This window comes from Myotis daubentonii, chromosome 9, assembly GCF_963259705.1.
Source record: "Myotis daubentonii chromosome 9, mMyoDau2.1, whole genome shotgun sequence".
NCBI classification, from domain to species: domain Eukaryota; kingdom Metazoa; phylum Chordata; class Mammalia; order Chiroptera; family Vespertilionidae; genus Myotis; species Myotis daubentonii.
In genome coordinates this window covers 82,740,350-82,761,227 of record NC_081848.1, presented here as the reverse complement: position 1 = coordinate 82,761,227, position 20,878 = coordinate 82,740,350, and the positions used below count along the sequence as shown (strand labels likewise).

Genomic DNA, 20,878 nt, shown 5'->3' with positions numbered 1-20,878 from the left:
CATTTCAAAGTTTCCCCAGGCATTAGGCTTAGCAGATAAAGACTCCAAAGCAGTTATTAAATGTTGCAAAAACAGGTTTGAGAACTAAAGGAAGGCATGATAAGCAGTACTTGTCAAATAAAATACGTCAATAGAGAGACAGATATTATAAAAGGAACCACTTGAAAATTTGTAGCTTGAAAAGCACAATTGCTGAAGTGATAAATCTACTAAGTGTCTCAAAAAAGAATGGCTGTGAAGATAGAGCAATAGAGATTAAGAAACATGAAGATCAGGGAGAAAAGAACTGGAGAATTCTCCAAGAAAGCATAACAACCCTTAACGTGAATGAACCAAACAGCAGAGCATCAAAATATGTGAGGTAAAAAGCGATTGAGCATCAACCTATGAATCAGGAGGCCATGGTTCGATTCCCTATAACGGCATATGCCTGGGCTGTGGGCTTGATCCCCAGTAGGAGGAATACAGGAGGCAGCCGATCAATGATTCTCATCATTGATGTTTCCATTTCTCTCTCCCTCTCCCTTCCTCTCTGAAATCAATAAAATATATATTAAAAAACACAAAAAACCCCGATAGAACGGCAAGGAGAAATAGGTGAATCCACTATTACAGTTGCAGACTTCAATAGCCTTCTAGAAGAAATAGACGTAGCAGGCAGAGAATCTAAGGCCGTAGTTGTACTCAGCAGCACCTTCAACCAAATGTATAATTAACATGTACGGACCGCTTCATTCAATAATAGCAGAATATACATTCTTCTCAAGTTCATGTGGAACATTCACCAAGATATTTTGGGCCATAAAACACACCTTAGCCGTTTTCAAATATAGATACTATATAATGTACGCTCTCACACAGCGATGGAATTTAACTGGAAATCAACCAGGAAAACATAGCGGGACTATCCCCAAACACTCGGAGATTACACAACACACTACTAAATAACACAAGGGTCAGAGGAGAGCTCTCAAGAGTAACTTAAACATACCTTGAACTACATGAAATTGAAAATGCAGCTTATGAAAATTTGGGGGACATTGTTTTATGTTTGTTTGAGGGAAATTTACGGCATCAAATGCATATATTAGACAAAAAGAGAGATCTAAAATCATTAAGCCACGCTTTCATTTTAAGAAATTAGAAAAAAGAGCAAATTAAATAAAAATAAACTGAAGAAAAGATAAAAATTAAATCAGAAACCCATGAAATTGAAAACAGGGAATCAATATAGAAAATCAATGTAATCAAAAGGTAGATCTTTGGCCAAAACCGGTTTGGCTCAATGGATAGAGCGTCAGCCTGCGGACTGAAAGGTCCCAGGTTCGATTCTGGTCAAGGGCATGTACCTGGGGTGCGGGCATATCCCCAGTAGGAGATGTGCAGGAGGCAGCTGATCGATGTTTCTCTCTCATCGATGTTTCTAACTATCTCTCTCCCTTCCTCTCTGTAAAAAATCAATAATAATAAAAAAAAGGTAGATCTTTGAAGATGTCAATATTATTGCTAGGAGGTGGGGGTGGGGGTGTGACTCCTGATGAGTACAGGTTTCTTCTGTGGTGACGAAAATGTTCTGGAATGACAGAGGGTTGATGGATCCACAACTCAGAATGCCTAAGGCCCACGGTGTTGTGCATTTTAAAGAGTGAATTGCATCAATAAGGCTTCAGAAAAAGAATTTTTTTTTTTTTTTGGTAAAATAGTTCTATTGATTTCAGAGAGGAAGGAAGAAGGAGAGGGAGAGATAGAAACATCAATGATGAGAGAGAATCACTGATCCGCTGTCTCCTGCACGCCCCAGACTGGGGATCAAGCCCGCAACCCAGGCCTGGGCCCTTCACTGGAATCGAACCGTGACCTCCTGGTTCATAGGTCAGTGCTCAACCACTGAGCCACGCCGCCCGGGGAAAAAAAGAATTTTTAATGGAAGGTTTAGTACTAACAAAGGAGACCCCCCCCCAATATTTTCTCTTCAGTCCTTCCACAGCGCACATGCACTTACCGTATGTTTTACAATATCGAAGTGCAGTCATTTACCTGCCTCTCCCTACTCACTGTAGCGTGAGAGCCGTGAAGACCTTGTCCTGCACATGGCTGCATTCCCAGAACAGAAAGCGAGCTCACAAGTGCTCTCTGGATGAGTCAATAAGCTGCAAAAATAAGCCTCTTACCACTGGCTCCGCCCTCCGCCCCCCAACACTGCCCACTCTGCCCGTTTTGAGTAACTTATTGTCAAAGCGAGTTCGTGGCTTGCTTGGACTCAGAACGTCACCACCCCGAGGGAAGGGTTGCGCCATGTTTCGTTTGCTTTAACTGAACTCAGGATGGTTTTCATGAACTCTTTTCATCAAAATGCAAGCCAAGCACTTCCTTTCGGTACGTTTCACAGGAAACATAGAAAGCATCTCGCTGCGGAGTCCCCCGTGACGTGTGAGGCCTGCCAGCCACGATGGGTTTGCCTTATTTGTGCGCAGAGGCGGGGGGCAGAGTCCAGTGCTGCCTCGGGCACTGCTGATGAAATCCCGCTTCACCACGTAGACCTTGAAACGGTGCGGATTGCCAGCCGATGGCAATATCTCAGCGAATCATTCCTCTTTAACTTTCAGGAAAACAGCAGCCGGCCGATCCTCAGACAACCTGGAGGGAGTGTTGCTGGGCCCGTTCCGGAGAGCGAGAGCGCGGGGTCCGGATCGGGGCACACTCCATGTGCCCCCCTGAAAGGAAGCCTCTTCCCTCTTTGAACTTTTCTAACTACGGTCTGTCTGTCCCCCCTCGGGGCTCGCCTGTCGCCCCTCGATGGCCTTTCCTACGCTGCTGGACGTGGTGGGCGGCCTGGGCCGCTTCCAGCTCCTCCAGTTGGCGTTCCTCTGCCTGTCCTGCTTCCTGGTGTTCCCGCACATCCTCCTGGAGAACTTCACGGCCGTGGCGCCCGCGCACCGCTGCTGGGTCCCCACCCTCGACAACACCACCGGCTGGGGCTGGGCCGACGGCTCGGGGGCCCCCGGGCCGGATGCCCTGCTGCGGGTCTCCATCCCGCTGGACTCGGACCGGAGGCCGGAGAAGTGCCGCCGCTTCCTCCACCCCCAGTGGCAGCTCCTCCACCCGAACGGAACCTTGGCCAACGCGAGCGAGCCGGCCACGGAGCCCTGTGTGGACGGCTGGGTGTATGACCGGAGCACCTTCTCCTCCACCATCGTGACCGAGGTGAGAGGCCCCGTCCACCTCTGGCGGGTCCGCGGTCTGGGAGCTGAGGGATAAGCGGGTGATGTCGCCAGGTAGGGGCTCGTTCTTTCTTCCTTCAGCACATGTGAGTGACTCCATTCCATGCCAGACTCCGACGTGCTTACTGAGCGTGATGGACTCCAAATTAGCCGTGACCTTGCTAGTGCATAGCTTTGTTTTAAGTAGGAAGACTAAAGGTGAAGCAATTCACGTATGCGATGTGTTTACAATGTTGTGCAAGCTCGGTGATGCCCAGCCTTGCTTGAAAATTAGAAACATCTGGGAAGTTGATGGTCCTCCAACCACAGACTGTACGGCTGAAACAGCCGTGTGAGAAAGTCTGTGGTGACATTCTGTCATCAGTAAATTTATTTATTAAAAAAAAATAAATATATATATATTTTAAAAAATATATTTTATTGATTTTTTACAGAGAGGAAGGGAGAGAGATAGAAAGCTTCTAGAGAAACATCGTTCAGCTGCCTCCTGCACATCTCCCACTGGGGATGTGCCCGCAACCCAGGTCCATGCCCTTGACCGGAATTGAACCCGGGACCTTTCAGTCCTCAGGCCGACGCTCTATCCACTGAGCCAAACCGGTTTCGGCTATTAAAATATATTTTTATTGATTTTAGAGAGCAAGGGAGAGGGAGAGATAGAAACATCAATGATGAGGGAGAATCATGGATCGGCTGCCTCCTGCATGCTCCACACTGGGGATTGAGCCTGCAACCCGCGCCTGTGCCCTTTATCAGAATCAAACCCAGGACGCTTCAGTCCAAAGGCTGATGCTCTATCTACTGAGCCAAACCAGCCAGGGAAGTAAGTTTAAAGCTTCTCAAACGATTGTACAATGGAGCCAAGATTGAGAACTACTGAGTATGAAATAAACCAAGGCATTCATATAGCCAACAGGTTTAGAGGAGGCTTCCCAGAGGAAGTTATGTTTAAGCTGAGATCTGATAAGAAAGGACAGCCAGAGAGGCAGCTGGAGAGGAAGGTGGAAAGGCAGTTGGAGAGGAAGCTGGAGAGGGAGCTGGAGAGGAAGGTGGAGAGGCCGCTGGAGAGGCCGCTGGAGAGGGAGCTGGAGAGGAAGGTGGAGAGGAAGGTGGAAAGGCAGCTGGAGAGGCAGCTGGAGAGGCAGCTGGAGAGGGAGCTGGAGAGGGAGCTGGAGAGGCCGCTGGAGAGGCAGCTGGAGAGGCAGCTGGAGAGGAAGGTGGAGAGGCCGCTGGAGAGGCAGCTGGAGAGGAAGGTGGAGAGGGAGCTGGAGAGGCCGCTGGAGAGGAAGGTGGAGAGGGAGCTGGAGAGGCAGCTGGAGAGGAAGAAGGCTGTGGTGTGATGACACATGCAAGTCCCCGAAGCTGTTTCAATCAGGTCTCTGCTGAGGGGAACAGGCGCTGTGAAGCTCTGCTGAGATGGTTTCCTTCCCTTCCAGTGGGACCTGGTATGTGAAGCTGAGACGCTGAAATCAATGGCCAAGTTCTCGTTCATGGCGGGCATGCTGGTGGGGGGGGCCATCTACGGCCACTTATCAGACAGGTGAGTGTCCCTGGTCACAGCCCCTTGGCTCGGGGGCATCTCCACGCATCACTCTCCCGTGAGAAGCACGTATGACAGGTTACGCCGTCCTGCGGCTTTCTGGGCCCCGCACATGAGCTCTTGATACATTTTGGATGTAAACCCTTATGAGATGTATTATTGGTAAATATGTCCTCCCGTTCAGTAGGCTGTCTTTTCATTTTGTTGATAGTTTCCTCTGCAAAAAGCTTTTAAGTTTGATGGAGTCTCATTTATTTTTCCTTTTGTTTCCTTCGCTGGAGGAGATATATCAGACAAAGTATTACTTACAAGGAATGTCTGAAATTTCACTGCCTATGTCTTCTCCTGGGAGTTTTATAGTTTTGAGTCTTACATTTAAGTCTAATCTGTTTTGAGTTTATTCTTGTATATGGTGTACGATGGTGGTCTAGTTTCATATTTTTGCATGGATCTGTCCAGTTTTCCCAGCACCATTTATTGAATAGACTGTCTGTACTCCATTGTACGTTCTTGCCTCCTTTGTAAAATATTAATTGACCATATAGGCGTGGGTTTATTTCTGGGCTCTCTATTCTGTTCCATTGTCCTAGATGTCTGTTTTCACGCTAGTCCATGCTGTTTTGATTGCGATGGCCTTGTAGTATAGTTGGATGTCAGGTAGCGCGATTCTTCCAACTTTGTTCTTCTTTCTCCATTTAATATTTTTGGATTGTGGTTGACCGTGGGTGACTGAAACCACGCAAAGCAAAACCTGGGCTAAAAGAGGACTACGGTGTTGCAGCTGTCTTACACGGTTTCATTGATCTCAAAGTTCCACTGGCAACAGATTGGAGAATCCGCTTTGCTGCACTCAGTATCTATGTGCAAACAGGAGGGCTGCTTCTGAGATAATCTGCTAGTATTGTTGATTCTTCCTGGTTTCAAGTGCAAACTTTCACTTACTGAAACATCGCCTAAGCGTCAGAAGAAGCCTTCTTTGTGATGATTTTTGCGACAGGCTGTTATCATGCCCACATCTAACCTGTCCCTGTGCCTCAGGTTTGGGAGGAGGCTGATTCTCCGATGGTGCTCCCTCGCGCTTGCCATCGCCGAGACCTGCGCGGCCTTTGTGCCCCTGCTCCTCGCTTACTGCGCGCTGCGCTTCTTGGCCGGCTTCTCCACCATGGGCATCCTCAACAACAGCTCTGTGCTCAGTGAGTACAAACGTTGGGTCTTTGACATTTTTCAAGCCCTACTTTTGACCCTGGAATCGTAGGGAGCCGCTCTAGGGTCAAGCCTTGGGCTGACCTGGGGCAGCGCCACAAACAAGTCCCAGCCTGGAGGGCAGAGCTCTCCTAGCATAATGAAGCCTGACCTTGTAGCCCTCCCTAATTCCTTCCTAAGTAGTTCATGGGCTGTGGGAGGTGCAGCCAGTGTTGCCAAAACAAGAACATTTGTATACATGTTCATCTACCCTTGTTTTAATCAAGACTATAAAATAAAGCATCGGCTTGCAGGCTGGGTCTTCTGTGTCCTCATCCAGGCACGGGAGATCCACAAAACCCCAGCTGTATTCTCTTGTCTGTCTTTTCTTCAATCCTTCACCGCCTCGCCTCAGGTTCACCCTTCCCCGTGCTGGCGCGGCACATGGAATCCAAACTTTGTTTGAAGTCAAAACCCTGTTTGTGTTTCCTTTCAGTTATGGAGTGGACCGCACCCCGGTTCCAAGCCCTGGGGATGACTACGACCATCGGAGCTGCTTGCATGGGGCAGTTGCTCCTGGGAGGAATGGCCTTCGCCATCCGTGACTGGCACACCCTCCAGCTGGTGTACTCTCTGCCGCTATTTGTCTTGTTTCTTTCCTCGAGGTATCAGTTGTCTCTCTTCCTTTGTCTTAAGGGCCCTGGGCTGCGGGCTCACAGAATAAGGACGCAGAACGTGGCCAGGTCCTTAGTCAACAACACTCGAGCATGCGCTCTCCTGATCTGTGCCTTGTGCACAATCCGGGGGGCAGGACAGGCAGGGTTGCCAGGTAAACCAAGGACACTCAGTTAAATTTGAATTTCAAAAAGGAAAAAAAAAAAGTGAATTTCAGAAAAGCAACATTCCTTTTTGTATAACATCCCAAACGTTGCATGGTGTACGCTGACCCGAAACATGATGCATTGTTTATATATAATTTCTATTCATCTGAGAAGTCTGCATTTTCGTTTCCAAACCTGGTGAAATACAGGGTGTCTCATGCAAGTAAAATGCCAAATAAGAAATGTATTTTCGCGTATGTCCAAAAGATCGCACGGGATGTAGTTACACTTGACAGTTACTCGCATTTACAGTTTAACAGCATGCAACGAGGCACAGCCTTTTTATTTGCTAAAACGAATTCTATTCCCTGGGATGGAGGGGGGGCCCAATATGACTCCTACTCTATATCCCCAGCCGTGAAGGTGTGTTGCGTGGAGAGGGCATCCTCCCAGTTTCCTAGTTTCGGTACAGGAGGACCTAAGTCCCCATTCCCCGGTATAACAAGGCAGGAGGTAGGTATTAGAGGGGGAGGGAGAGGCATTGCAGGACCAAGGATGTGGGAAAGGGGCAAGCGAGCCGTGGTTGCTCCCCTGTCGTCCTCTCTGACCAGGTGGTTGGCGGAGTCTGCTCGGTGGCTGATTATCACCAACAAACCGGAGGAGGGCTTAAAGGAACTTAGAAAAGCTGCCCACATGAATGGAAGAAAGAATGCTGGAGACACCCTCACCATGGAGGTGACCAGGAAAGGGAGCTGGTTCTGGGGTGCAGGGAAGACATGAGCTGACATGTATGTACCCTGGATGGTGCCCATGCGATGAATGAAGGGCAGGAATACCCATCGTTTTACCCAACGTCCCTGGTCCCCAAGGACTGTCAGCGCTGTTTGAGTGAACACCGGGGACTATGCAGCTGCTGGAAGAAGTGGGCGCAGGTGCTGCCCCCGCAGAGGCAGCCACTCACCCTGACAGAGCTTGTGTAGGGGTCACTTAGCAAGATGTCCTCAGGGCTAGCTATGTTGCAGCAAATGGCAGGACCTCCTTTCCTTTAAAACATATTTTTATTGATTTCAGAGGGGAAGGGAGAGGGAGAGAGAAACATCAATGATGAGAGAGAATCATTGACTGGCTGCCTCCTACGCACCCCCTACTGGGGATCGAGCTCGCAACCTGGGCATGTGCCCTTGACCGGAATCGAACCCTGGACCCTTCAGTCCTCAGGCCGACGCTCTTTCCATTGAGCCACACCGGCCAGGGCAGGGTTTCCTAGGAATGAATGATATCCTTTTTACCACATTGTCCTTGTCCATTGATGGGAAGTTAGGTTGTTTCCAATGGCTTGGCTTTTGCGACTAGTTCTCTAATGAACACGCGTGTGCAAATCTCTCTTCAAGATCCTCTTCACAGCTCTTTTGGAGAGATGCCCAGAAGAGAAATTATGGGATCCTATGATAGCTCTAATTTTAATGTTTTGAGGAACCTCCATGCTGTCTCCCTAGTGGCTATGCCATTTCACATTCCCTCCAACACAGCACAGGGTATCCTACCCTCCACGCCCTCGCCAACTCTTACTGTCTCTTTAATAACCGTCCTAACTGGTGTGAAGTGGTACCTCGCTGTGGTTTTGACTTGAGTGTCCGGAACGATTGCTGATGATGGGCACCTTTCCATGGACCTGTTTGCCGTTTGTATGTCGTCTTTGGAGAAATGTCTGTCCCATTCGCATGCCCGTTTTTAAGTTGAGTTATTTGGCTGTTTGGCTCTTGAATGGTAGGAGCTCCCTGTGTATTTCGGACATGAACCCTTTATCACACACACAGTTTGTAAATATTTTCTCCATTCCGCAGGCGCCTTTCCATTTTGTTAATTGTCCCTCGCTGTGCGGAAGATGTTCCGTTGGCTGTAGTCCCACTCGTCTATGTTTGCTTGTTGCCTGTTCTCTCGGTGTCATATCCAAGAACTCATTGCTAAGATCAATACCAAGAAGTTTTCTCTGGGAATCTTACAGCCTCAGGTCTTACATGTTCGTCTTTAACCCATTTGGAGTTGGATTTTGTGTGCAGTGTCATGCAACTTTCCAATGTGACGCCCTGGCCTGTGGATATCTGGTTTCCCAGCGCCATTTATTGGCGACACTATTCTATCTCCATTGTCAATTCTTGTTGCCACGATCAGAGATCAGTCGCTGGGTCCGCATGGGTTTATTGCTGGCCTCTCTATCCGGCTTCCTTGGCCTACATGTTTATTTTTATACCAGTACCACATTCTTGGTGATTGGAGCTTTGTAATATATTTTGGAATCAGAACATATGATGCCTCCAGCATTTTTATGCTCAAAAAGTGCTGTGACTATTTAGGGTCTTTTGTGTTTCCATCTGAGACTGAGTGAGAAACTAAAATAGACTCAGGAAATGTCTCTTCCCCCCGAGACAAACAGTGTGTGCAGAGGCCGGCCAGCCGAGCCCTACGCTCAGCTCCCAGGTCTTTCCTGTCCATCTGGCATCAGTGGGACTTTGGGCCACGACCCGAGTACCTTGCCTCGCTGCCCTCCCCGACCTGAATGTCTAACGTGCACACCATTTCGGATGTCGTGCAGCCCCGTCGAATCTCATGCCTAATGTCTTGGTGGCTCCACAATTTCCTCAAGGCCTCTTGAGCTCCCTGACTCCCCTTCCCCAACCTTTTCCCTCTGTCCGTGCATCCGTGTGGCCGTATTTTCTGTAGACAGAGAGGGGAGGGTCCATCTTGCCCTCCATCCACAGCGCTGTGCCGACTGACTGGGGTGCTGTTGCTGTCGTTGAAGGTTTTGAGGTCGACCATGCAGGAGGAGCTGGAGGCCGCGCAGACCAAACCCCCCGTGTCCGACCTGTTCCGCACGCCCAACATGCGTAAGAGGATCTGCCTCCTGTCCTGTGTGCGGTAGGCTTCCCAGCGTGCGTGGGGAATGCTAAGTAGCGCAGGCGTGGCCCCGGGGCCCTCAGAGGACACACCGTGCCTGGGAACAGGGTCGGGATAGCACACGAGGAAGCCGTAGGGAATACTGCCTTGTTTAGAGACAGTCGGAGAGCTATGAAAAGGCGGACACGGACCTGACTGCCCCATGACGAGTGTTGTCTGTCACATGGCCCCACCGGACTCATCATGGAACTGAGGCTGGGAACCTCAGTCGTGGCACAGGTTTTGATTTTAAGTTTCTTCCCTTGTTTGTTTCTATGGTAATTTCGGTAAAACTACAAACAGTAAACCACACAAGCAACACCGCTCTATGAGTATGTACACATGTAAATAAGCAGCCACACCCAGATCGGGATGTAGAAAGGACTGGAAAACCCTAGAAGGCCCCACCACGTACCCGCAAGCACAACACTCGCCACCTCCTGAAACACTTATAACCATTATGAGCCCCATCAGCATACAATATTTTATGATGTTTTAAAATCATGACCCTGCAAAGACATATTCTACAGAACCCACCATGTCTTCATTCTTTTTTTTTTTTCCCCCAGGCTTAATTCACTTTATTTTTCTTGTATAAAATTATGTGGTGGCCACAGCGGGAGCCTGGGTCCTCTGCACAGAAACTCTGGTGTGGGTCTTGACAAGATGGTCAGTGAATTCCTGATAGGGAGACTTGGTGAACACGGTCTCTTTCCAGAGATCTGGGGTGAGATAGCTGTAGGTCTTAGAGATGGCATCAAAGGTGGCCTTGGCGAAGTTGCCCAGGGTGGCAGTGCAGCCCCTGGCTGAAGTGTAGCAGTCGTCAATACCAGCCATCATCAGCAACTTCTTAGGCACAGGGGCCGAGACAATGCCCGTACCCCTGGGGGCAGGGATGAGGCGCACCAGTACAGAGCCACAGCGGCCAGTCACCTTGCAAGGTACGGTGTGGGGCTTGCCAATCTTGTTTCCCCAGTAGCCTCACCGCACGGGCACAATGGAGAGCTTGGCCAGGATGATGGCTCCACGGATGGCAGTGGCTACTTCCTTTGAGCACTTCACACCCAGACCGACATGTCCATTGTAGTCCCCAATGGCGACAAATGCCTTGAACCGGGCCCTCTGGCCAGCACGTGTCTGCTTTTGCACAGGCATGATCTTTAAGACTTCGTCCTTGAGGGATGTCCCCAAGAAAAAGTCAATGATCTCCGATTCCTTGATGGGCAAGGAGAATAAGTAGATTTCCTCTAGGGACTTGATTTTCATGTCCTTGACCAGGCGGCCCAGCTTGGTGACAGGGATCCACTCCTTGTCCTCGGCCTTGCCTCCACGAGCTCCGCGGCCTTGGCCCCGGCCCTGACCCCGACCGCGACCCCGGCCTCGGATGCCGCTGCCAAATCCTCCACGGAAGCCGCTGCGACCTCCTATTCCGGGGGCCCCCGGGGCCTCCGGGCCCTCCCGCAGCACCGGCGTCATCCGCCATTTGGTGTTTCATCAGAAACATGTCTTCATTCTTTAAAACAAAACAAAACAAAACATTTTTATTGATTTCAGAGGGGAATGGAGAGGGAGAGAGAGAGAGAGCAACATCAATGATGAGAGGGAATCGTTGATCGGCTGCCTCCTGCATGCCCCACCCTGGGATCGAGCCCTGACTGGGAATCAAACCCTGACTTCCTGGTTCATAGGTTGACGCTCAACCACTGAGCCACCACGGCCGGCGATGCCTTCATTCTTTCTCACCAGCCGCCGGCTGCTTGGCTGACAATATTTCTCACCATCATTTGCAGGTTCTAAACCTGACGCCATCCGTCTTTCTTCTTTTGCTCACCACAGATTTGCAAACGTCATACCCTTTTATGGCCTGAGCCTGCACCTCCAGTACCTGGGGAGCAACGTGTTCCTGTTCCAGGTTCTCTTTGGCGCCATCACCCTCCCGGCCAATTACGTCGCACTGTTGGCCATGAACCGCCTGGGCCGGAGGCTTAGCCAGATGCTCTTCCTGCTCCTGCTGGGGAGCTTCATCCTGGCCATCACGTTTGTGCCTCAAGGTGAGAAAGGGGCGCAGGTTGAAGAATGGAACTGTCTCCCCCCTTTTCCTGGGGAACCTCCTCACACCTCCGTGAGGCCAGACGGAAAGGGAGAACGCGTTCTAGTGGCTTCCCCAAAGCAATCTCAGGATTGAGGACAGATCCTGCCAGCAGGCGGCTGGGGAGGAGTCAGAGGGCACAGAGGTCCGTTCAGATACCAGGCTGCCTTCAGCGACACTGAGAAGTGCCCAGGGATTGGTGTCATTCATTCCTGACCATTTCTCTACGAGAGCCATGACGCCTTGCCCTTGGCCAATCACACGTGCAGCTGGAAACGGCGGTATTTGTGTCTCATGTGCCGACACAGCGCTCTCCCTCCCTCTGTCTGGGCACCTTCTATGACTCCAGCGTCAGGCCTGCCCACTCCCGACTTCCGTCTGTGCACCCGTGTGTCACAGCTGCGCCCGGGGAGGCCCCCCGGCTTCCAGCAGAGGAGTGGACGCCAGGAACAGGCTCCAAGCAGTGAGAGCCTCTCTGAGACTCGATCTCACTAAACTCAATGACCATATGTCACGGAGAGGGGCGCCAGGGGTCCCACATTCACTAACCCCAGTGAAGAGTATGCAACGTATTTCACAGGGTCCCAGACCGAGGGCTTCCCTCACCTCGAGCGTCAGCCCACTCCGACGTAACGCTCTCATGAGATGGTGTTCTGTTTTAAGCTGAGTAGACAACTGGCTCCAAAGTGTCCTTTCAGAGGTTTCCAAAGCCTGCCTATTTCTGTCGCCTAACGCGGTCCTTATTCTTGAGTCTTCAAACATTATTCTAGACCAGGGGTGGGCAAACTTTTTGACTCGAGGGCCACAATGGGTTCTTAAACTGGACCGGAGGGCAGGAACAAAAGCATGGATGGAGTGTTTGTGTGAACTAATATAAATTCAAAGTAAACATCATTACATAAAAGGGTATGGTATTTTTTTTTTTAGTTTTATTCATTTCAAACGGGCCAGATCCGGCCCGCGGGCCGTAGTTTGCCCACGGCTGTTCTAGACCAAGCCACTCTCCAGCGTGTCCACCGACACGAGTCCTGCCCTCTCATCGCCCTCTACTCCAGCGCTGTTGACGCTCCGTGCCCACGTGGCATAGGCACCGGGTTTTGAACTCTTTGAGGACATTGCCGAGTCTTACCTCCCTCAGTACTTGCTCACGTTACAGTCCCACGTCATCCGGAAAGGCAGGAGACTTGGGACAGAATAAATGACGGCAAACTCTTGCTGGTCTCCAGTTGCCCTCTTCGTCTTTGGCAAAGTTCTGATAAGTAGGGAGAGGTGATGCAAGAACTCAGCTTTTAAAAGAAGATGATGACGTATAGATGAGTCATCTTTCTCAGCTGTCCTTCTCTGTATTCTGTGCCTCTGTGTGCTTCCTCAACAACATGTGTAGCCCATGCGAGGACCTTCAGCAGCATGTTTTCCACTAGTGATTGGGGAACGGTGGTCCCTCAGCTCAGGTGCCCTGAGTCTCACTGGTCTTCCTCTGCAGACATGCAGACCCTCCGCGTGGCTCTGTCGACGCTGGGAGTGGGATTTTCGTCTGCGGCCCTCATGTGCTCTCTGGCCCACGGAAACGAGCTAATCCCCACCGTCATCAGGTACACAACTCGCCGAAGCCCCACCAGGGTCAAGCAGACCTTTCCCGGCTAGTGAACATTTATAGTGGGAAGCAACCTAGACTGATTAGTCATCAAAACAAACCATCACAACAACGATTTATTTATTTTAAAAAATCTTTTTATTGATTTTAGAGAGGAAGGGAGAGGGAAAGAGAGAGAGAGAGAAACATCAATGATGAGAGAGAATCATTGATGGGTTGCCCTCTGTATGCCCCCTACTGGGGATTGAGCCCACAATGAGGGCATGTGCTCTGACTGAGAATAAAACCGTGACTTCCTGGTTCATAGGTTGACACTCAACCATTGAGCCATGCCACCCGGGCTAACAACAATAATTTATAGCTAAGGTTTATTTACGGCTGACTTTTTGCCAGGCGCTGGGTTCAGTCCTTTAATGTATCATATCATCTCACATGTTCTCCTGAACCACTAAAAGGCAGGTGCTATGGGTGAGAATATTTTTTAAATAATGAAAATGGCTTGATGCACTTGTGAACCGGAAAACATTGCAAGCAAATAAGAAAGACTATTTGAGATGGAGTCGTATATTGTCAACCTTCGGGACCTAAACACTGCTGTGCTGTCTCCCACAGTCAAAGCGAAACGAGAAATCGCAAATGACATGTGTGGGTTTTGACCAGATGACTTTTGCATTGCTGTTTGCACTCCAAGGGCCACAGCTTCAGGAATCGTTGCGATGGCTGGTAATATCGGGGCGGCCATGGCTCCCCTCCTGATGATCCTGGTGGTGTACTCTCCCCACCTGCCCTGGATCCTCTATGCGGTCTCCTCCTTCATCCCCAGCCTTGTCGTCTTCTTCCTTCCTGAGACCAGGAATCAGCCGCTGCCCGACTCCATCCAGGACGTGGAAAAGGAGTGAGTGACCGCGGGCCGGCTCTTAGGGGAGCTTGTGCCACGGGTCCGTGACGGGGAAGGCAAAACAAAACGGGGCCACCGTCCTCCAGGCAGGTTCAGACCAGGACAGTTTCCATTGGGTCGACGCCTTGTCCCTGCCCGCAGTGACCTCTGACTTCCCCAAGGCTCCCAGGTCACACAGACCAGCTCTGCCCAGCCTGCACCCGCAGGCCCTAGTGTGACACCCCCACTTGAAGGTGTTTCACAACCATGCACAGATCCAAACACCAGATTCTCATCTGAGCCCCCTGGCAGCCCTGGGCCCCGTGAGTGCAGCGAGCTCTCTGGATGGCTGGTTCCTGGAGGACCGTGGACGCCCTGGTCCCTGAAGAATCTGAGGGAGTCATGGAGAGGAGAGAGCCCCCTCAACCCCCCCCCCCCCACACACAGATGCCCATTTCTCAGGGAGGGAGGGCTGCCTTTGACAGTCAGACCATCTGGTCATCACTGGGGATGCAAGTGCTGAGCAAAGAGGAAAGGGGGTGGCAGATGTTGGCATGGTAGACGGTCGAGGATCGGGAAGCACTTTTTGTAAGGTTTTGCATACTTTCCTTGCCTTTTCCAAGTCCCTTTGGCCAATGTCATGTGTGCAAACTGCCTTCCCGGATCCTGCCCTGGGCACTTGGCCTCTTTCTTCATAACATTTACTCAGATCCTCAGGGTAGGAGTCATGGTTTTCATCAAAGGGGCCAAGGTGGGTCAAGGATTAGCTTGCTCTAAAGAATACACAACATATATGTTTTTTAATGTTTTGTGTTTGTTTGCTGTTTTCATTGTGTTTGTTCCAGGAGAAAAGGCTCCAGAAAAGCAGAACAGCAAGACACCTTCATAAAAGTGACCCAGTTTTAAGGAATTCCAGGAACGGACTGCTAATCCAGGAAAAAAAGGGGGGGGGGAGGGGCAGGGGATGGGATCATGCCTAGGTGTTGGCAAATGTTGGGAAATAAATAAATTAAAAGATATAATGAAAAAGTTGGATCCCACTGACAATCTGACAATTGCAGTCCTAAATAACTATGTATAGAATACCTGTGATTAATTATACAAAGAAGTTTGAGAAAAATCACTATACTCTTAAAGAAATCATCATAAAATATGTGTATGCATGTCGATCCCTAGCATGGTTCTGGATAGAAAGATAGAATCATATTGAAAACATTGATTGTGTACCAATCACTTCGTAGTTGATGGAGTAATTAAAACAAAAAACCATTTACTTTTGGAAGACTTTGAAAAAGAGTTTACAAATTTATTTAGAAATCCTATATAATAAAAGCCTAATAGGCAAATTGACCAAATGGTGGAATGACCGGTCGCTATGACATGCACTGACCACAAGGGGGCAGATGCTCAATGCAGGAGCTGTCCCCAGCCTGCAGGCCCCAGGCCAGCCAAGGTGGGTGCCAGTGGGGGCCCCGCGATTGTCCAGCCAGTCACCCCGCAGATTGGCCCTGATCACCGGCCAGGCCTAGGGACCCTACCCGTGCACGAATTTCGTGCACTGGGCCTCTAGTTAATAATAAACAAGGTGCTTTAAAAAAAGAGGATCGTGAGTGAGGGGCTGCCCAGTGTTTCAAGCAGCATACATTAGACTTTATCACAGCAGCAATAGTCAACACAGTAGTAGCAGATGTATCTACACATCAGAGGAAGTCCGGAAACAGACCGCAGTGGACGTAACATCTACTATGGAATTTTGGTATCAGAAATCACTGGAAAAATAAAGGCTCAAGCAACAAATAGCATAACTAAATATTAAAAACTAAATGACTACTAATGTGACCTCATACCCTAACCTCCCCAATATTCTACTTTAATAAAAAAGTTAATTGGAAAAAAATGAACCATAATTTTCAGTAGAAAGCTTGGCTACAAAATCTTGGGATAAAAAATGTTCTGAATAGTAAAAGCAAATGCCAGACATTTAGAGACAGGCCCTCTGAATCATACTTATTTAAAGCGACTGTTGGGCAAAACCTTAACAAATTATTGGAGAAAACCAGAAAACTATTCACCAAAATGATAAAAACAGTTAACTTTTAGTGGCAAGCTTTAAAGCGAGGGATACTTTCTCCTCTGTTTCTGCACTCAGAGTTTAAACAAGGACTAAGTAAAATTTCAAAATACTGTAAGATGCCAACGGTGAGAGAGCAAGTGACGAAATAAACCATTTTCAAAAATGTACTTCGAATAAGAAGGATCCTCATACGTATCCACCTGCTCGGACCTCTACCTCCGCGTAACTGACTGAAGCCTGACTCCGCAGCTCTGCGGGGTCCACACGCACAGAACGATGGTCTCCCCAGCCCCTGCGTGAGAATGGGGTTGGACATACTTGGAGGCGTGCAGAATCCCGCATGGGTTCCTGGCCTGTGGGCTGAGAGCTTTCCCAGTGGAAAAGGCCACGTGGAAACGGGGAAACTACTAACGCCCTCCTAGGAGAGGAAATCGGCGATCCTAGGGCGTCCCCCGGGGGCGAGCAGAGGTTACTGCAGCCCCAGAGGCCGGAGCCACGCGGGCTGGTAGTTTCCACACGGGATTTGCAGGACCTGACCTGACTCCACGGAAGCCTGTCCCTGCCAATAGCTGAGTGACCTTGGAGGGTAGCTGTGGGCTCCACAGGCAGAACCAGACACTAGGCCCAGTCACAGCTCCTGGCCACGCGTGGACGGGACCATGGCCCAGAGCACAGGTTCCTTGGTAGACCTGGAGGCACCTCAAATGCACAGTCACTTCCTATTTGTTTGTTTGTTTGAATCCTCACTCGAGGATATTTTTCCATGGATTCTTAGAGAGAGTGGGAGAGAGAGGGAAAGACAGAGAGAATCACATCGCGACTGGTTGCCTCCTGTACGAGCCCCAACCAGGGCCCAGGCTGGGGAGGAGCCTGCAACCCAGGTACCTGCCCTTGACTGGAATCAAACCTGGGGCCCTTTGGTCCGCAGACTGATGCTCTATCCACTGCACCACCCCAGCGAGGGAACACAGTCACTTTCTAGAGCAGCAGGCTGTGGATCCCCAAAAGAAACCAAAGACAAGAGGTGGGTGTGATTCCAGCATCGCTTAGAGCAGTGGTCCTCAACCTTGGCTGCACATTAGAATCACCTGGGAATCTTTTTAAAATCCTGATTTCCGGGCCTTATCCTCCGGAAATTCTGTTTCTTTGTGACTAATGTTGTGGCCCCACCCCCTAAGCTCATGTGGAAGGGCACAGCCCCCAAGGCTTGGAACCACAGGTGTTTCTGTCTTTCTCTCTCTCTCTTCCACTCTCTTTAAAAACCAACGAAAAAATGTCCTCGGGTGAGGATTGAAAAAAAAAAAATAAGTTTACAAAGATTCAGAATCAGACCAGCTCACTTTGGACCATCATGCCTGTGGTCCGACATATTCCTGCCTCTACACAATGGATTCAAAATAAACAACGAAAGCACAGCGATTGGAACGATAAAGAGCCTGAACGCGAATGACGTCCATTATGCCATGTTATGTGGCCCCTTGGAGCTCTTCCCGTGTTTCAGGTGCATTTGTGCTTGGTGAGTGAACATTTCATTTTATATATGAAATACTTTCCTGAATTTGAATAGTAGTTTTAAATGGAAACTTTTGAGTTTTCAGTGATTAACTTTTAAAACTAAAGAAAAATTTAGAAAAAATGTTATGTCCGTGGCACAATTTTGTAGTTGCCTAGATTATACATTTGGCTGATTATTATTTTTTTTTTTGGAAAATTTTGTTTACTGGACATTTATTTCTATAAAATATTTTATATCGGGCCATCGCCAAAGGACCAAAGTTCAAATGGTAAGGTGGAAGAAAAACGATTGAGCAAGCAGTTGTGCTTTGAAATATTTTATTTCATTCTGTGGTTTTGCTTGTGTGGTTCTGCGTGTAAAGTTTAATAACTTTTTTTTTCACCGTCTCTTCTGGCTATTAGTATTCTTTGTTTCATTGCACGATTATTACGGAAAAGAATTGTGACAGAGGCTGATGGGCTTAGAACATGACCTGTTCCAGGGGGCAGCTATGCTGGGTTTGCCCCCGGATGGTGGGGACGTGAGGGTAGGAGCAACCACCGCACCTGTGGACAGGCCCAGCGAGTCCGGGTGCCCCCGATGCCACAGAGGGGAGGCGGCTCCCAGGGAGAGGTGGCCAGAGGCCCGGGAGGGCGAGCCGACAAGCCCATGCCCGCTGGGCCTCAGATGGGCTCAGCCCTGGCCTCCTGAGGAGCTTCAGTCTCCAGGAGGGCGCACCCTATTGGAAAGGGATGGAAGCGCACCTTAAAGAGACCACCCAGGGTCCAAGGCCTTGACAGCTGCCTTGGCTGGGCAGATGCCCGCAGGACAGGGCGGGTGGAAGGGCAGACTCCACGCCTCTCCCGCGCCCGCCGGGTAGCTAGGTCCCCCCTTGGCCAAAGAGAAGCAAATACTGAAATGACTCCACGTCCAACCGGAAGTGACGAGGCTCCCGAGGCCGCCCGCTCGCAGGCGGAAGGGGCCTCTGCAAGGAGGCGGCGAGTCCGTTCTGAGCGACATGTTTGCGCAGCCTGGTCACCTGGCTGCAGAGAAAACCCCACGCCATGCCCGCCCTGGAGGGCAGCGCCCAGCACCTCTCGCCTCTCACGTGGAACCGCTTCCCACCTGCACGTCGGTGGGGGTCGCGCCCACAGCTCGCGGGGGACGGCTAGTGCGGGTTCCATTCCCCGTGGATGTCTCGCCAGAGGATGAATTTTGCCTTTGGGCCCCAGACACTAACACAGACACTTAGCTTCTGCCCACACGTGTGGCGTGCCCCCCGCACGGCCTCAGGATGGAGGAGTGTGGGTGACGCCCAGCTCCCCACTGCGCCCCTCTCTGGGAGGGTCCCCCCTCCTCCGTGGCGGCCTGCAGCCACCGACGACTCAGGGAGAGCTGTGGGGGACTGACCCTCTCACCTCGATGCAGGACACCCCTGCAGGGCACCCAGCTCCAGAGCCCCCGGGGGCTGGCCAGGCCTCTGCTGGGACCGCATCCTGGCCCCGCGTCTCCCTCTGCCCCGCCCTGCTTCCCCCACTTCCCACAGTCCAGGAACCTGGCAGCTTCCATTCCCTGGCCTTCCCCGTGACATGCCGACACCACCGCTGCCCCGCTCACCCATCCCCCCAAAGGGAAAAGGAATAAACACGGGAAAATAAGCACACACAAGGCACCAGTATCTGGCATCTCGGAAACACTGGCGTTGGGATTACCTTCCCTGAGTATCTCCCCCCCCCCCCCCAAATAGTGGGCACGTGCCTGCTGGCGGCGAAGCTCACCAGGCTCGCCCCGGGGCCCCACTAAAGCAGGCTTTAGCTTTCACGCTGGAACGCAGCAGCTGCTGCAGCTTTAGCGACGCGCTGCTCCTCGCCTGCTCATGTGCGGCGTGCACTGCAGGGCATGCGGCCTTCTGGACGGCGTGGGAGCAGGAGACACTGTCCACCCCTGCCCCACGGTGCCTCGTGCCCTCCCGGTGACGCAGAACTCCTCACTGACCTCCCTGACCCGGCTTGTGGGCTCAGGCAGAGGTGGGGGGCCCGGGCCTGGCAGCTGGTAGACACTCAGGCATGCTCGTTGGGTGAATGAGTGAACATCAGCCCTGAGATGCTCCCAGGGTCTGTCCGAACCAGAAAGAAGCCAGAGAGGTATCCTTCTGTCCTAAACGTAAGCAAGACCTGGAGGAGGCCTCTGTTTAGAAGTTATTACCCTCCCTGGCACGGGGCAGTTGTTTGTTAAATAAATAACATCGGTTTGTTTGACCAATAATTTATGTGAGTTCAAAGTCAGCTTCAGATCTAAAGGTTTGCTAATGCAAGACTGAGGAATTCCAAGCTAAAAGGTATCCTATATGGTAAAAGCCTAATATGCTAAGTGTCCGACTGTTTGACCGTTTGACCAGTCGCTATGATGCACACTGGTCACCAGGGGGCAGATATGCTCCAACTGGTAGGTTAGCTTGCTGCTGGGGTATGGCCGATCAGGACTGGGAGAGATGGGCCGGACACGCCCTGGAGCCCTCCCACGGTCCCTCCCCAGCCCTGATTGTGCACCAGTGGGATCCCTCAGCCTGGCCCTGCACCCTCTTGCAATCCGGGACTCCTTGGGAGATGTCGGAGAGCCAGTTCTGGCCTGATCCTTGCAGGCCACGAATCCGTGCACTGGGCTTCTAGTAAACTTTATAAAATAAAATTCTAGCCCAGCCAGCATGGCTCAGTGGTTGAGTGTTGACCTATGAGCCAGGAGTTCAGGGTTTGATTCCTGGTCAGGGCACACGCCCAGGTTGTGGGCTCGATCCCCAGTGTGGGGCGTGCAGGAGGCAGCCAATCAATGATTCCCTCTCACCATTGATGTTTCTACCTCTCTCTTCCTCTCTGAAATCAATAAAAGTATTTAAAATAAAATAGAACTTTTGGATCAATGGATTCTCGGTAAGTGGGGGGCGAGCTGATGGTGGGACCTGGAGGCAATGGCTTTGTCCTGGTCAGGGTTCGCAGACACAGGGTGCTTAGCCACCAGCACCGGGACTGAGCAGAGAGAGGCCCTCCACTGGGG

The 20,878-nt window shown here is 50.7% G+C and overlaps 2 protein-coding genes and 1 pseudogene across 3 annotated transcripts in view; 2 read left to right on the top strand and 1 right to left on the bottom strand.

Annotated features, from left to right (window-relative positions):
- Nucleotides 1-20,878, top strand: part of LOC132241514 (phospholipase A and acyltransferase 2-like) — a 192,762-nt gene that overhangs the window by 2,656 nt on the left and 169,228 nt on the right. The window lies entirely within an intron of this gene.
- LOC132241494 (organic anion transporter 7-like) lies at nucleotides 1,820-16,517 on the top strand. Of its 2 annotated transcripts, none has more exons than XM_059710317.1 (10): nucleotides 1,820-3,204; nucleotides 4,658-4,761; nucleotides 5,800-5,954; nucleotides 6,440-6,608; nucleotides 7,376-7,499; nucleotides 9,565-9,680; nucleotides 11,535-11,749; nucleotides 13,271-13,379; nucleotides 14,205-14,276; nucleotides 15,104-16,517. In XM_059710317.1, the coding sequence occupies exons 1-10, from the start codon at nucleotides 2,797-2,799 to the stop codon at nucleotides 15,162-15,164; spliced, it is 1,533 nt and encodes a 510-aa protein (XP_059566300.1). In that variant the 5' UTR covers nucleotides 1,820-2,796; the 3' UTR covers nucleotides 15,165-16,517. The 2 variants fall into 2 exon arrangements, with proteins under 2 accessions (XP_059566300.1, XP_059566299.1); XM_059710316.1 differs by having other exon boundaries at nucleotides 1,888-3,204; nucleotides 14,073-14,276; nucleotides 15,104-16,515.
- Nucleotides 10,279-11,185, bottom strand: LOC132241495 (small ribosomal subunit protein uS5-like; annotated as a pseudogene).

What these genes read in the sequence shown, in the direction of transcription:
- LOC132241494 (XM_059710316.1), top strand. Translation starts at nt 2,797, where the DNA reads ATGGCCTTTCCTACGCTGCTGGACGTGGTGGGCGGCCTGGGCCGCTTC. An exon ending in GTCTTGTTTCTTTCCTCGAG is followed by an intron (nt 6,609 to 7,375) that starts GTATCAGTTGTC and finishes CTCTCTGACCAG; the next exon opens with GTGGTTGGCGGAGTCTGCTC. An exon ending in CATCACGTTTGTGCCTCAAG is followed by an intron (nt 11,750 to 13,270) that starts GTGAGAAAGGGG and finishes CTTCCTCTGCAG; the next exon opens with ACATGCAGACCCTCCGCGTG.